The following is a 17,437-nucleotide window of genomic DNA, read 5'->3' on the forward strand; positions in this document are numbered from 1 at the left end:
AAGATTTTTTTTAAAAAAAATTTATGAAAGAGGTTGGATTTCTCTTTTAGAAACTAACCGAGGTCTATTAAAGAAACTAGTACAAGTTTATCATTGACAACGAGTTGAGTTTGATAGAAGCCTCTCAACATTTCCTTTTCGCTTTTTTTTTTATTATAAATAATTTGACTTTTTTTTTTCTACCGAGGAAAGTACTTTTCAATATAATATATGAAGAACTATATACATATATTATATAAACAAACAATTAGAAATTAAATTTGAAGTGAGCTTCGATTGAATAATGAAAAATGAACTTGTTGATTAGACTCACACATGTCCTTTTTAGTACAACAATCGGAGGTATAGAAAATTCGAATTACATTATTACTAATACACAACAACTCGTACACGTTGGTCTAAATAGATTTAGCCCCATTTTTGTAATGAGAGTTGATTGCTTTTGGTACTTTAGAAAAACAATTGTTACCAAGGTTGGGCATGTTAGGCTAGTGAGTAGACTTTTGTAAAGTAGATTATTAGTCAAATATTTGGATACTACAAAGTAGCTGCCCATGGACATGGAGTATGACTCACATTTTTGAGCATTAATATAAAAGAAAACAAAGTCTCCAGCAATGCTAAGTGGTGGGTTGAGAGTAAAAAGTAAAAAGATGAAGAATGAAAGGGGTGGGTATGAATCATGATTTAGATTGTAATGAGAGAATTAAGAAGAGTAATGTTCAATATTAATTATATTACCTTGTAAATTTACTGTTCAACCCTGATAACCACCTGCACCCTTGCAATTGAGAAATGCTACCCAAATGCATGATAACTCAATGATTGATAGCCTTATATTATATGCTTTATGTTATATATTAGATACTTAGATAATCAATCCTTGATATTCGATACTCTATCATCTATCCTCAATACTTGATACTTTACATTATTTATGTTATATATGTTTGCCACTCAAAACTTGATACTTAAAGAAAACACAAATAGAAAAATAGATAAGAGTAGAAATGTAGAAAAATCGGAAAAGTACAAAAAGAAAACAAGAACGAAGAAGAAGAAAAGAAGGAAGAAAAACGATGCAGAGTGAAGAAAAGAGAAGAAACCATTTAAAGGTTATACAGGCAATGATGAGATAAGCAGAAGACTACTCATTTTTCATCGAGGCCACCAACACAAATTTTCCAACACGAAACTAAGATATTTACATTTTCTTTCTTTAAATTAAAAAAGAAAAAAAAGACAAAGATACCTAACACATTTTTTCCCTTTAAAAAGCAGAAATAATAGAAGAAAGAAACTGAAAATATTATCATACAAAGCCCTACCAGAAATGTGAGAACATGAATCTTTTCACACAATTTTCAATTACGAGCCTTGAGAAAAGGCAATACAAATAAAAGAGAAACACTTCTTTAATACCAAATGGACTGAATAGCAGCAACTTCCTGAGGGTCTGATTTTCTAGTACCTCAAATTCTCACCTGTTCATATCTTCAGTTCATAAAACACAATAATTATGTTGGTTTCACATAATACGATATCTGCATTCTTGTGATGATCCATATCTAATCTAATGAATAAACTCACCCGACTGATTACTAGTTTAAAACGATGCATAAGAAAGGTTGTCCATCCTGGTTTGAGAACTAAACAGTAACAGTATGATGATAGAAGCACAGGCAACGAAATTGGAGCTGATTTACCATTGAATCAAAGCATAGGAAATGTTAGAATTGAAAAATTATCAATATCCAGTGAATGGAGAGGCTACAAATATTTATTAGTAAAGACACAATGAAGAAAACAGGATGAATGTAACAGAGAAGAGAGAATTTGATCAAACTAACCAACAGAAGAACATAGCAAAAAAAGCACATCTAAATATAGGCACATCAAGAAACTGAAAAACCATACGCGGCAGACGATCAGTTGTAGCCGACTGAGATAAATGTAGTGAGGAGCTCCGAAAGTGCCAGATCTAGTTTCAGAGTCAGGCTCTTCTGTCTAATTATTTTATAAGCAACCCATAACAGCACAGTTATAGACAAACACTCCGACATGCTCCTTCACACCAAGAAACTTCCAATCCAAGCCTCCATTCCTCATGCCAAACTTCGGAGAACAGGCATTTAGTACAATTGCTTCACCGTTTGGACCTTTCTGTCCACCTATCACAAGAAGTTCCTCGCCACAAGCCTTGAAAGCCAGGCCCCAGCCATTCGAAGAATCAGCTCTAAGAGGAAGCCTTCCCAATACATTCCAAGTGTTTTTGATTTTGTCATACCTCTTAACCAGGTTGGTTAAATACTCCACTGCATATAATTGGTTGTCCACCACAGCAACAAGGGGAGGAGCTTGAGCAGCCCTATTAACATAGGGATACATTCCTTCAATTTTCCTCCATTTTCGTGTTTGAAAATTGTACTCCTCCCCACAAGTTAATGAAACAGTTGAGCTCGACATTCCACCAATCACAAAAAACTTCCCATCCATGAAAAAACCAGAACACAATCTACGTGGGGTTGTCATTTTGGGTAACATTTCCCATGTACCCAATGAAGAATCATACAACTCTGCAGAGTCTAAAACATTCCCATTCATATCACTCCCACCTGCTACAATCGCAATCGAACCAAGACTACCCGAACCAAACAGACAGCGAGGTCGATTCATTCCTTGACACTTTGCCCAACTATTACAAGTTGAATTATACTTCCATATAGCAAAATCAAACATCTCTCTGCCAAAAACTAACAGTTCAGTTCCTACAGCCAACGATTCCTTATCTGCGTGATTGAAGCACTCATCACAAGGCATTTTAGGCAAAGTCATCCATACTTTCCTCAAAGGATCAAATGCTTCCCAACCCTTCAAATCACAAACCAGATACACCCAATGCTCTTTAATCCCCAAATGTTTTCTCCATTCATATAAATCACCATTTCTAACCAACTTGTTAAACCTTGAGTTAAGACATGACAATGCTGTGTAATCTGATTGGCAAGTCCAAGCAAGACAATTCAAGGCAACATCATCAATAAGACCAGGGAACAGTGAATCACTTGATCCAAGGTGATGACCATCATTCACTCTTCCTCTTGAGTTCAAGTCCAAGAGATGAGGTACTTCTTCTTCTTCTTTACTATCCACCTCCATGCAAGTATCGACACAAATTCTGTTTTTCATGTTAATAACTAATTGGTATACCCAAAAAAACCAACCAAATCCACCAAGCAAAAACCATAAAAAATAAAAGTTAAACAAAAAGGTTATCTATGCTATGCCACATCTCAACAGAATCCTCCCCACATCCAGAAAGAAATTCTGATCCTTGTGTGCAATCAAATTCCGTCTCTTTATTCCTTCCATCAATCCAACAGTTTCAACAACATAACCCTTGAGAAACTCCCAAATTTCTCCATATACGTATCTATACAATTACCAAAAAAAATCAAAACACCGTTCAAATCCAAACAACCAACCAAACAAACAAGAGGGATTTAGAATCCCAATAATACCCTGAATTGAAACACCTTTCCGGAAGCCTTCCAGCCGCTACCCGGAAACTCAAACAGAATCCTCATCTGAAAAAAAATGAAGAACACAAAACAATAAAACAGATTTAACCACTAATTCACACTCCATTACAAAACGAACACAATTCAGAGTACCAATCCGATCCCAAGCAAAGAAAACCAAATGGGTCAAGATCGAAATCAAATTAGAACACGGATCCAGCAGAGTAAGCACAAAAGCAAAACTACATACCCGGAAGACTGGAAAGTGAATCGGATCCTTGAGTTTAGGGGTTGGCGGAGGAAAAGGGGATGGAAAAAAACATGTCCCCGGTGAAGGGCGGAGGGAGGCGGCGGTGTAGAAAAGAAGAATAGTGAGAGAGATCGAAGGGGGTGGGGCTATGGAAGCCAGGAAAATGGGCAGTTTTGCAGCAATGGCCGTACATTTGGATATTTGTACTACCTTCTTCTCTTTACCATCATCACTTCCTCTAAAGCTTTCTTTTTTTTCCTTTTTTTTTTTCTCAATCTTTCTTTACAACTTTTCTTTTTTTATTTTTTCTGACAACAAAAATCATATTCTTCATTTTTTTTTCTTCAGAAAATTGGAGATTCATTTTTTTTTAAAAAAAAAGAATGAGTCTTTTATTCTTACAGTTGAAATAAAAGATGAAATCTATTGTGAAAAAAGAAAATCAGAGGGGAGGGACAAAGTAATTATTATTATTTTGAGTTTACAAATAGGTTGGATAGAAAGGTTTAAGCCTTCCACCAAAGTATTGAGGTCTCAGTTTTACTAAAATTTCAATAAAATTATAGATAAACTATGATAGATTGCAAGCACGTTTCGATCACATAAGAATGAATATAATTCTTTTGATTTGGAAAAAAATAAATTGAGTATGTTTAGGTTGTTGAATTGGTATGACGTAATACCTTGTAAAGAGATCTTGCTACCATAACATTTCTCTTTTCAACGTCTTACTCCTACTAAATGTGAGTGTTAGAGTTTTTCTCCTTCCCTTAGATCAAGTAACTGAAAAATAGTTTCTCTTGTTATTACGAGAGTATTCTTGAATAATACATGTCAATTATCTCGAAAAACATGATAATTTTAGTAAAAGATATAAGTGAACGGTGTATATTATATCTTTTTAAATATTACACCGAAACATCTAAATCCAATCAAATGTTCTTGTTGTAATTTCTTAAAAGTAGGTCACATCACGACATTCGAAATTAAAAATAAGTACTTCTGAGTGTGGATATTTTTTACAATTATCTCAAATGTTTATTTTTTTTTGTATAGTGTAACAAACTAACAATATTGATATAATTCTGTCTTTAAGAAAAAAAAGGGAGAGAGAATATAAAAATAGTGTAAATGATGGTAAATACCCCTAAAGTTTATATTTTGCTATAAAACATTCCTAAATTTCGGAACATTTGTTAATACTAATTAGCTTTTGATAGAAACCGTTAGCTATATTTTTCTTTAAAAAAATATCATTAAAACTTAAATTAATACTCTTAAATGTTAAAAAAGATTAAAAAAAATATTTTTATTGTTATTTTACACATCATATTCGTTAACATTTCATACGAGAAATAGTGCTGAGCTTTCAAAAGTTAAAACAATGCTCGTCACTTTTATTTCCTAAAAAAGTTCTAAGAAATTTTCTTCCATTAGTATATATATTTGCATAACCATATATCTATACCTCATCATCTCCCTCTTCCATTTCTTTTTATCACTTCTTTTTCATTCCCTTAATCTAAAACCTTAAATAAATACGATAAACTCTATCATTTTGAGGAATGCTCAAATACAAATATAAAAAATCTCAACATTTAAACAATCACTAATTTTCCTTAGGGATATGCCAACGTTTCTTTTTATTTATTAAACCTAAGCATATTTTTAATTAAAGTGATTAGTTTAGCTTAAGAATAATTTGCATGACCTTTTTATTTAAGAGGTTGAAGGTTTGATCTCGTTTCTCCACAATTATTGTACTAGTTAAAAAAATTGATCAATAATTTGCCAAACAGATAATAGGTTTCGGGTTCAAATCTTTTCACTTCTACATTTAATTACAATACCTTTCTAAAACGAAAAAAAGAATCAATAATCCAACCAAGTTTGAAGGGAACTCTTGGTTCATTAGTTATTGTGAAAATTTGAAATTAAGATTTTTCCTTCTATTTTTCTGAGAAATTATTTAAATAACAAATTTTAAAAAAAATATTTACTAATATAGTAAAATAACCACCATCTATTTGTGATAAATAGATACACTTGGTGGTGTTTATCATTGATACAATATCACTTTAATATGTGGAAACTAGAATTAATATTTTCTTATTTAAATAATTTTTAAAAATGTGAAAAATATGATTGATGGTAAATACAAATAAAGTTGGTGAGTGTTTATATGATTATTTTAGTTTTTATACATATAAAAAATTTTATATAAGTCTATTCTATAAATTTTTCGATACTTTTAGTTTATTGTAGTTCATTACCGTAAATATTTTGGTTTATGTTACTATAGTTGAAAATGGTTCTAATCATATAATAATTTTTTTTATATAAGAAAAGAAAACCGTAATTAAAGCCCATAAAAAAAATAAAATTTATACATGATTTTGTGTTTTCCAAATGAATGGAATGTGATATTATAAATTAATAAAATGTTGGTGTCCCCAATATGAATTGTAGTGGCACATTAATATTTTAATTTAACAAACATCCAATCAATTACTAACTTTATTTCACATTAAAAAAAGAGAAACGTGTCGACACAAAGTTAGAAGAGGGACAAACCTTTTATTTCTTTATTTCTTTGAGATATGGGCCAAAGCTAATTAATTAACCTTCCTTCAAAATTATAGTGGTGCTATAATGCTTCTTATTATTTGTAAAACTAAATTTGATTGATGATCAATTTATATATACAACAATATTTGGTGAACCCAAACAAACCATATATATACGAAAATTAAAAAAAAGGGGTTATTATATTATACTAATTAAGTTGGTAACTATATTAAAGATCACACTGTGAATCTATCAAATTAATTAGATTAAAAGAAGAAAGAAAATGTGAAATGGTTGAAATTTAAAATGTTATTTAATTGATCACATGCATCTCCATTAACTAGGCATTAAAAAGGAATGTTTTTCTTTTTTCTTTTTAATCTTTTCCTTGAGTTCTCCTATACCTTAATAAGTTCAAAAGAAAATGTGATCTTTGGCTCATGGAATTGAGTAGGCAACTTCCCATAGATCATAGCGTTTGTGAGAATATGAATGGTTAAAATTTGTTATTATTTTATGGAGGATGCACGTGATATTTTCATTTTCTTTTTCAATAGAGTGGTACAAAAAAAACATAGATTAATAAAGAATATTTTTCTATAGCATTGAAGAGTTGGAAAAAAGTTAAATCATTCTATCAAAATATATAAAAGAAAATGGAAGATAATAAATACAAAAGGTTTGATGAAGCAAAAAGAGGACTGTGAACTTTAGGTATGTGTTCTTCAAATTACTACCTAATTGCTCAATATACTTTACTAAATAGTTATGTACTATGGAAACTTTATTTCAAAATGTTAGCATTTTAAGGATTGGTTTTGACTATCCTGCAGTAGTTATATGTGGTAGTCTTTAGTTGGGTGAATGATTTTGCTAAGTTGAAGGTTGTGGGTAAACTTTGCTTACTTGGATGGGTTGGGGGATGACTTGTATGATTGATATGTGTTTTGTTGAGGGGGTGTTGATGGGTAAACTCCTGATGGGTCATGTACGTCGTCGAGAGAGAAGATCTATCCACAACTTACCAAGCCCATCGGGGATTTGGGAGGAACTCCCAACACATTATTTTACGGTGTCGGGAATTTCTCTCTCGACATGGTTTTTCCGACCACTTTCTCGACGAATGAAATTACGTTGGAAATTCTTTTTTCGATGTAATTTGGTACCTTTTTTGCCCAAACTTTGGCAGTCGGGAGAGGCTTTGGTTTATTGAATTCAATGAAGATATCTTCTTTATTTTCTTTTAAAATAAAATGAAAAGTCATAGTTTGGCAACTTAAATAATTTGAGAGTGTCAGATTGCATGTGTAAATAAAAACCAACCCCACCTATTGGTTCATCAATATAATTAACAGAATTTAATTGCCTTGTTTTTCACATCAATTCACATTTCTCACAAAAAAAACCCTCATATTTCTTATATTGTTATTCTTGTTAACTCGTCTAAATACTTTTCTATAATTATTAGCAATTCAACTCAACTCAAATTTGTATTTTTATCCCTAACCAAACGTCCCTATTAAAAAATATTGTTTTATTATCATAACATAAATATTGGATTCTAAGCTATCTTCTAATCTATAGACACACTACAATATACCTCGTTCTAATTGATGAGGTCAACATATAAGATTCCAATCACATCAAGTTTTATTTACAAATTATATATTTCCACGATATCAATGTTTAGGGTTGAACAACAACTATAAATATCAAATTATTTTTTTCCTAAATCATCCTAACAAAGTATATTCGAATTACACATCATAGATAATATTGCAGTTGAGTTCTGTGCCAGAATTTGATAGACCTTTAGAGCCAATTAGGGATATCAATGAGGAATTATATATATTTATACAAAAAACTGGAAGCAAAGGAGTGGATGCATGATAACAACAAGTGCACCGGAAAGAATATCAAGTTCAAGCGAGTGGTGAATGGTCTGATCAGTGGAGGTCAACTTCTCGTCACAGGTATGTTATCAGAGTTAGTGGTTGAGGTTGAAGAAGATGGATTTAATAATTCATGTATTGCAAAGGTGACTGTCCACGAGATGTCTCGAACATCTTTCGTCCCTCCAATCTATATTTGGATGCATTTCAGACTACTACATATAAAAATTGGGTATAGCTTTAGATGTATAATGCTGTAGTATTGTCTTCTATCATGCAATGAATAAAATAATGAAAGCTGTTATCAAATTATGATCATGTTTAATTTGTGTATCCAAATATAGGTGGCTATTTAATTGCTCTTGGTTTTCTTTTAATTCATCTCTTTGTGGTTTAGGAGGTAGCTTGGATGGATCTGTTTGATTGTTTTTTGTGTAATTGATGTGACAAAAACTCTAGGTTAAGTTTAATTTGTAAGCTATACATGAGTCACTTAAAAAGAGAATCTAGCCTATTAGATAAATGATTCATTGTAACTATTAAACTCTTTATATAGTCAAGTTTCTTTCTATCATGCAAGCACATATATTCCCTCAAACGACATATAGTTGATTTATCAACTAAAAATGCTTTAGCTTAGATTTAAAGTCTTTATGAAGAAAAGTCTTTAGTCTAGTATAACTGCAGGCAACCAAAAAGTAACAAAAATATATAGGAAGAATTTAAATCTTCTTCCAACTAATTTTTAACAAAACTTCTTTGAAACAACAAAATTTTCAACAAAACTTCTTTTAAACACCAATTTTTTCTCTCAAAATTGCAACTATATAGTAACCAAAGTAATACTAAACTTTTTTTTTTATGGATTTGAAATTGTAAAAACAAGGAGTAAAAAGATGGAAATAACTAAAATTCAATTATAAGAAAATGGAGAGATTGAAATACAATCATGCCTAATTTAAGGAGTGTTATAGCCTAATATGAAACTATAAAATTTAGGCTCAAATTATAAAATGGATAACTTAAAAGGAGCAATATCAAATACCTGAAGTAATTGGTTAAACTAGCTCACTCATACCAAGGAAACAAACAGACACGTTGGAAATTAATTTTGAAACATTTGTAATTATGAAAAGATTGCGTTGACAACATTAAATACAAAACGGTAATAAGACGTTTGATTATTTATTTATGCACTAAAGATCATGTCATTTAGTATATATCTCATCTCGTTGACCATCTTGCCTAGAATGTCAGTGTATGTGATGAAATATTCTAACATCTTGCATAACTAGTATTATCGCGCAGTCATGATCAATATCACATAGTTTGCAAAATTCGATAAGTCTATTCCTTAGAACTTTTATCGCATATCTTGGTCCTTTTCGCATATTATAGTAAATCGTTAGTGTTATTGTGTAAATAATTTTTCATTCATAAGTCAGCTTATCACCTTACGGCTTAACTTCAATGAAGCTTGTGCCACTTCATCCTCGAGCTCTAATAGGGTGCAAGGGCATTGGAAGCCTCTTAGGAAGGCCAATTAGGTCCCTCCAAAGGCGAAAATTTGCCTCTGGAAGCTTTTAAATGATGTTATTCCCTCTAAGCTTAACCTCTTGAAGATTATTAACAATCCACTTTGTTTTTTTGTAGGGATTGTGAGGAATCGGCTTTGCATATTTTGTGGGGATGCAAGTTTGCTAGAAGAGTCTGGAGGTTATCCCATTCTGCTTTGGGACTGAGCTGTGGAAAATTTAAGTGAGGAAGAGATTAATGTGAGCATTTTAATTTGGTGGGGTCTCTGGTCTTGCAGAAATAATTGGGTGGAATTTTTTTTTACGGCAGAGTCGTCTGTTGGTGTCGAGCTTGCTTTGAAAATTCATTGACAGGACTATCCAAGAATCCATGGCAATTGTCTCGAGCTCCCTTGATTTGGCGCCTAAGAAGGAGTTGAGAGTCTCAACACTTGGAAGCAGCTTAAGAATGGCTTGAAGAAGACTGCTGATGCGTCTTGGTGTAATGCTTCTGGTTTGGGAGGGGTTGGACGGATATAGTTCGTGACTCCACTGGTTCTTTGATTGATATGGGTTTCAATAGATTTTGAAGGGCGTGGAAAACCAAGGTGCTCGAGGTGAAAGTGATTGAAGAAGGCCTACGTACTTTATTTGAACAGTTTGGTAACATAATTTGTTGGAATAAGTGATTAACTGTTTGTGTTTATTCATGAATTATGTCTCACTTCACCAAAAATACTAATAACTACATTATAGAAAAAGAATTTCTATAATCGTTTGTCTTCTTCAAAAACGAATGTCTCCATTATTTAGAATATTGACGTTTGGTAGATTCACGAAATTTCATTCACTGATCTTCTAGACGGAGTGTCACCCTTAAAAAAAGGTGATATGTTCTATTTTGGGAGACAATTACTCTAAAAACTTGAGCACTAAAGTGAGAAAATTTGTTTTTAAGGGTTGTGATCTATAATACATTTATAGTTTTTTGTGTGGTGATAATATATATTGATAACACAATTCCCTAGCTGCACGTTGAATCTCTTCCTTTGGAAGCTATTGTGCCTTATGATATCCCCAGGTTGGTTGTCTCCTATTATCAATGGGAAGCATGTGTAATTGTTCCGTGTTAGTTTTATATTATTGCCTTTTAAAAAAAATTGTATTTCTCTCATATCTTATAATTTTAATATAAATTTAATTCATATTAACTAATTATTTAAATTTCTTTAAATATAAAGTTCTCTCATAAATAAAATTTGAATCATATCCAAAATCTAATTTATATTCTAAAGGTTTATTGAAATGTAAACTTTATATTATAACGTATCATCTTATGATCTTCCTATGTAAATTTATATTATAACGTATCATCTTATGATCTTCCTATGTAAATTTGAGCATTTCAAATTACTTTCAAAACAAAATAACCTTAATACCCTTTTACAAGCTAGGAATTGGACCTACAAATCTACATATAAGTGGATCCAATTATATAAGACTAATTGGTTAAACTCGTTAAACACATTAATTAATCAATATTGGTTATATGTGTGTAAACTCCACTAAAGATTTACAACACTACACTATTCTCAATGTAGATATATTTATGTGTCCACGAATATAGACTAATAATAACAAATTAGTCATTCACAAATGTTCATAACATCAATTGGGTCAAATTATCATTTTATATATCCCTGAGTTACTTCTAAATCCTTAAATACAAGTGCTTCTTTAATGAACAACATGTTTATGATCCAACCATGCATTAACCCCTCATGGGCCAGTGAGAGAGCATGACTCTTTGCTTGTCTCCAAAAAGTTACTATTTGAATGAACACTTATCTATTTACCCTTAAAGACGAGAATAAGTGAATTCCATAAACACCTCACTCGATCTTATCCACAACTGGTCACTCTCACCCATACAAATCAAAACACAATTTCTCATGAACAAAAGTTCAGAACATATTCAAGATTAAGATTAAGTCATTTAGGTCATCCTATTGAAATAAAAACCTAAACTAGTCAACAGAGTTACATTTAGCGAGTTATTATTTTATGATTCAGTCTTATGGCCAACCTTTAGTTATCGTTTTTTAGCGACTGACACTGACCCCCTTTAACCACCATCTTTGATGATTGTTTCATGCAACCACCGACAACCTTAAAACAAGATTGAGTCTTTATCTTAGATAAGTTTCGATTTCTTTTAAGAATAAACGAGTCTTTTTTCGCTTAGATCTTTCAACTACATGCCCAAATGACGATGATTTTGAAACTCTAGCTAGACCTTCTAAATACAAAAAAAAAAAAAAAAACCATTGAAAAAGGGAAAAAAAATACAACAATCTTTCTATATTTTATATAATAGGTTGATAACTAAACTCCTCTCAGTATTAATGATAGCCTCTAAGAAATTTATGTAAAATCTATTATATTTACAAATTCATTTTTACAATGGGTTTTATACGTGGAAATATGTTAGGTCCAAGTGCTATTTTTGCAAACAATCCCTCTAAACAATGACAAGAGAAGGGGTACTTCTTTTTCTTCTTGCTTAATGAAATAGGGTTGCTTAATGCGAAGTGGATTTTCTTGTGCTTAGGTGAGAAAAAAAGAGAAAGGAATATCATCTTTTTGCCTGTCAACTTGGAGTTTTGTAGTGATCAGTGCATAAAAGAGTACAATGCAAGAGTGTGTGAGTGAAGATCATTTTTTTGTTTGTTTTTATCCTTTATTTTGGAGGATTTCTAAGTTCTCTCTTTCCAATCAAGTAGAAAAGTTTTCAATAGAATTAGAGTTTTGTAGATACAAAGAAGATAGGTGTAATCTTCATTTCTCTTTCTTTAAGAAAAGATAGGTTTTTAGATTTTGTCTCCATATTAATTCATATTAATAATTTTGAGAGTTAAAAGGGATATGATCTATTAGATTTGTTTTATGTCTATTTATTGGTTTCAAACTTTTTTTTTTTTTTAATTTTTAACGTTTAGAGTATAGAAAAAGTAAACTTCAACTTTGTTATTTGTTTTATAAATATTTATTTAAAAATTAATATATTATATTTAACTTTTAATAGACAATTCAAAACTAGGGGAGTGAGTTTAAACAAAAATTGAAAATAAAGATATTATACTCTCATGTGAGATTAAGCACGCAGCAACATTTCTGACCCTCCCTTGAACTATCTTGATTAAGAACAAAACGTTATTAAAAATATTTTCAAATATCAATTTTCGTTTTACATTATAACGTATTCATATGGATTTGATTTGAGATGTGTATATGAAATGGTGAAAGTAATATTGCGACTTTTAAAAAAGAAGTAGTCATATGTATTGATTTTTAATTTAGAATGCATGTGCAATGTATTGTAATAAAGAAGGAAGAAGTTAGGATTTTTGAGCTTTTAAGAAAGCAGAGAGGAACACAAGACTGACTTAAAATGTAGAGAGCATTAGATCAGATTCTTAAAAATAAAAAGTAAGAACGATAACCCCACACACCAAAACTTCACTTCACTTCACTTGCCTTTACCTTTTGCTAATTCTCTTTTTTACTTTTGCCTTTTGCCCCTTCTATTTTCGTGTATTTTTCCAACCTTCACAAAGTTATATTTAGTTAATCCTTTAACCCTAACCTTTGATATTGCCAATTTTTTATTCTTAAAATAAAATATGGCTAATGGTAATCCTAATTGACATTATAATGTTTTAGACCAAAATTGTTGAAATTTAAAAATATTAGGGATAAATGTGGACTTAAGGAAATAGGTCCAAAGCTAGAAAAATATTAAGAAAAATAAGTGTAAACCCTATATTCTCTAATTTTGTGTTTAAGTTGAACTCACAAGTTGATTAAGAATTAATGGTGCATTTGGGAAAGGAGTTAAATTATGATAAAACTAGTGTTATGATAAGAGGTGTTTGAGGGAAATGTCATGTGAGGTAGGGTTATGATAGTATTGTGATAATATGTGTTTGGTGGAAGAGTTATTATTATGTAGTGTTATGATAGTTTTATGATAATATGTGTTTGGGGTAAGTGTTATATGGGTAGGGTGTTATGATACGATGTGTTTGTGAGAAGGGTTATGTTGGTAGTGATGTAATATATTTATTTTTTAATTAATTTTTTTTTTTTATGAAATTCATATTTAAAATTCAATTGTCAAAATGAATATTTTTTTTTTTTACCAAATGATCAGACGTTGCCTAAACTAATTGACTTAATTTGTGGATTGGTAATATCCATATTGAACATGTTGTCGATTAGTTGTTATGTTTGATTGCCAAATAGTTTCAATTATTTTTTGTGACACAGTACGTAAAAGTCGAATAAGAAGTGTAAATATATATATAAATTAAATTACGTCGCATTAATTTTACTATATGAATAATTGAAACAAAAAACACAGAACAACAATATCATTACAAAACATCAGTAAGAAAAAGTTAACAGGTAGAACCATAAAAAAACACATTAATAATAGTCTGTGCAAGGAAAAGAAACAATCAGCTAGCACCTCGTAGTATCACCGTGCAGTAGTCAAGCTTCTCGTCATCTGATAATTCGAGGAAACCCCTTCATGTCCATTAAATTGTTCATCAGTATTTGATTGCATTGCGCCATTTCTAACCTACTAAGCTCAGGTATGGCACAAAATGCTCGAACGACCTCTTCACGAACTCTGCTTTCATTCTCGAGTGCCAACTGCGGTCACTCTGCAATGAGCCTCAGCTGGTCAGTTTGGTAGGCCATGACATCAACTGTATCTGAATTGTGCCCTCCCCACTTTTGCTTTGAGCCGCTCGAGCACATTCTATAATCGCTTCTTCGATTAGGTCGTGCGATGTCGTCAGGGGACATGTTAAACCCATGGCTAGACATAGAAGAAATTTTCATATCATTGAGATCCACGCTAGCAAACCAAATAACCCGAAAATATGGGCTGGGTTGGAAATGTCTCCCAACCCAACCCAACCCGATTTCAGCCCTACTTTTTGGTATATCCTTTTCTTTAGTTTGATTCCTCTCTTTTTTGGGGTTGGTTATGGTCATTATGGATACTCTTTTGTTCTTTTTTGTTATTATTTTAAATATTAATGTAAATTTGGTTCCTTTCATAAAAAAATCCATTCTCTCGATTTATTTTTCCATGTTTTTATATTATTAACAATATTAAATATTTAACTCTTTAGTGCATAGGAAAGGAAGTAAAGTAGCATGTGGATCTTGGAGTGAACTTTCTTGGTTTAGAGGTAGGAATATAAGAAGTTTGAGATTTATGATTCCTCAATATGTAATTCTTTTAGTTGCTGTGAATTTGTTTCGTCATTCACATGGTTTGTTCTTTATTTCATACTTCATTTTTTTATTGCAAAAAATCTGATATGTTGTTCATGAAATTTGAATTTAGGATTATTGTTTAAGGTTAGAATATTTACAAGGACTAAAATGGTTCTAGGTGAAGTTTAGAGACTTTTTTTTTTTTGTTTAGGGTACTAGTTGAGCTATCCATGGATTGGATTGTTCGTTGCTTGTTCTGAAGTCTGATATGACGCTACGATTTTATTTTTGTTTATCATTTATATGCTTTTTCATTGGAGGGCTTGATGGTGAACACTAATGGAATCCTTAACTCGTAGATGTAGTTGAAATCGACTTGAACCCATCATGATGAAGGAAAAGAAACATACGGAAGTTTCATTGGAACATTTTGAATGAATCCAGTTCTTTATTTCTTTTGTATGTTATAAATTTGAAGTTTTTCATTCTAATTATTATTGTAGATTTTATTGAAATGTAAATTACATTTTTCTTCGACCAAGCATTATATAAATATGTATATGGTTATAATTTGATTTTACAATGTTATTTGCAAAACAAATTGTAAAATAAATAAAAAAAAGTTCATTAACATTAAAATTGATGAATAATGCTCTAATCAAAATAAGAGACTTTCAATAACGTATATAAAATAGCTATAGAACAGCTTTTATAATGTTTTTTTTATTACTATAAAAACTTTTTATAGTACTTTAAATATAATGGAATGCTTCTATAACATTCAATTCAAAACTATCATATATCAACTTTCTATTGTGCTATTCGTAGTTCTACAAAGACACTATGGGAAGTCAAATACTTTCAATAACATTGAGTAGGACAGCATATACAAAATGCTACAAAAACAATTTTTCTCAATATCATTAAAAATGCTATTGAAATGTTTTGATAGCGCTTTTCCATCGCAATAAAAAACGCTATCAAGACTTTTTAATAGCCTGTTTTTTTTTTTTTTCACGCCATGAAAATTTTTTATAGCAACAAATATGTGTTATCCAACAAACTTTTTATAGCCTTTTTTATAGCATTGTAAAAACGCTATGGAAAAGTCATGAACTTTCAATAACATGGGCTATGACAGCATTTCGAAAACAGTATCGAAAGTCTTCGTTAACATTTTTTTATGTTATCGTAACTAAAATTTCTTGTATTGAACGCAGACAAAGCGTTGGTATATATAACCAAAGGCATCGAGAAAGGATCTTCTGACGTACATGGTGTCATCGGGAAGGAAGTCGGTAGTAGTGCGACGGGGGAGGTTTCCCAACACACAAATGGAATGGTGTCGGGAATGCTTTACTCTCAACACCATCAATGTCGACAGGTAGAGCACGTTGGCAATAAGGGACTTTCGACGTCCACTTCTTGCGTCGGCAATAGGGGACTTTCGACATCCCCTCCCTACGTCGGCAATACGAGACTTCCAACGTGGCGTTGAAGACGGTTTGCCCAACGCGTTGCTCTTGACGTCAAGGGCCTTATTCATGAAGCATTTTGTGCATCAAGATATATTTTGAATATATTTTTTTAATTATTATGTTCATTTTTTTCGTGAGGTACTCTTTTGGGTTCTAATTCGATTTAAATTCAATAAAATTCTAAAAGACAACTAATGCAAAATTAATAAAAAAATTATTAAAATACAAAATTTTATTTATATAAGAAACTAAATCCAAATATTCAACTATTACAAATATTATTTGTTAGAAATTACATAAAAAGAAAGAGGAAAAAATGTATTATCTCTAGTCGCCACAGACGCGCCATATTCTCACAAGTCCGGAGCTATACAATAACATGAAAGTAAATATAATATATATATATATATATATATATATAATATCACTTATAACAAAGTAAACAACTTAAAAGTTAAAAAATATGTACATCAAGTGTTCAAGGTTCTCTTTGTGCTTGACTCATTTTCTCAATCATCTTCTTTATTTGTTCCATTTGTTGGGCATTTTCTTCAATTTGTCGGGCATGCAACTTTGATGTTAATTGTTGTTCTTCAATTAATTGCTTAGTGTTTTCAAGGCTAGCTCTTAGTTTGTTAACCTCTATAGAGTGTATGTCTTGCTCATATGAAGATGAAGAGTTGCTATCACTCTTTCGGGACATGGGTTTGGGGCTACAACTAAGACCTTTTAAGTAACTCGGTCGTCTATCCAAAACGGTCTTAGTTGTAGCCCCAAACCCATAAATGTCTTACGTTGCCGATTAACAAACAAAACAAACCCATAACCAATATCATTGCAACCACACCTCCCACCACGATAGGTATTATAATTGCTGCCATTTTACTTCTTTCTAAATGATTTTTTGGTGGTGGAAAAG

General features: G+C 31.3%; 1 protein-coding gene across 1 annotated transcript; it reads right to left on the reverse strand.

Annotated features, from left to right (window-relative positions):
• Positions 1–1,681: 1,681 nt before the first annotated feature.
• Positions 1,682–4,036, reverse strand: LOC101217684 (F-box/kelch-repeat protein At5g60570). Its single transcript, XM_011655180.2, has 2 exons — positions 3,772–4,036; positions 1,682–3,587 (listed from the first exon to the last, which is right to left on the reverse strand). Exon 2 carries the CDS (start codon positions 3,187–3,189, stop codon positions 2,017–2,019), a length of 1,173 nt encoding a protein of 390 aa, XP_011653482.1. The 5' UTR covers positions 3,190–3,587; positions 3,772–4,036; the 3' UTR covers positions 1,682–2,016.
• Between the last annotated feature and the right edge of the window lie 13,401 nt (positions 4,037–17,437).

Source organism: Cucumis sativus, chromosome 1 (assembly GCF_000004075.3).
Source record: "Cucumis sativus cultivar 9930 chromosome 1, Cucumber_9930_V3, whole genome shotgun sequence".
NCBI lineage: Eukaryota > Viridiplantae > Streptophyta > Magnoliopsida > Cucurbitales > Cucurbitaceae > Cucumis > Cucumis sativus.

Bases quoted from the DNA above. Each gene is read 5' to 3' on its own strand.
- LOC101217684 (XM_011655180.2), bottom strand. From the start codon at position 3,189: ATGAAAAACAGAATTTGTGTCGATACTTGCATGGAGGTGGATAGTAAA.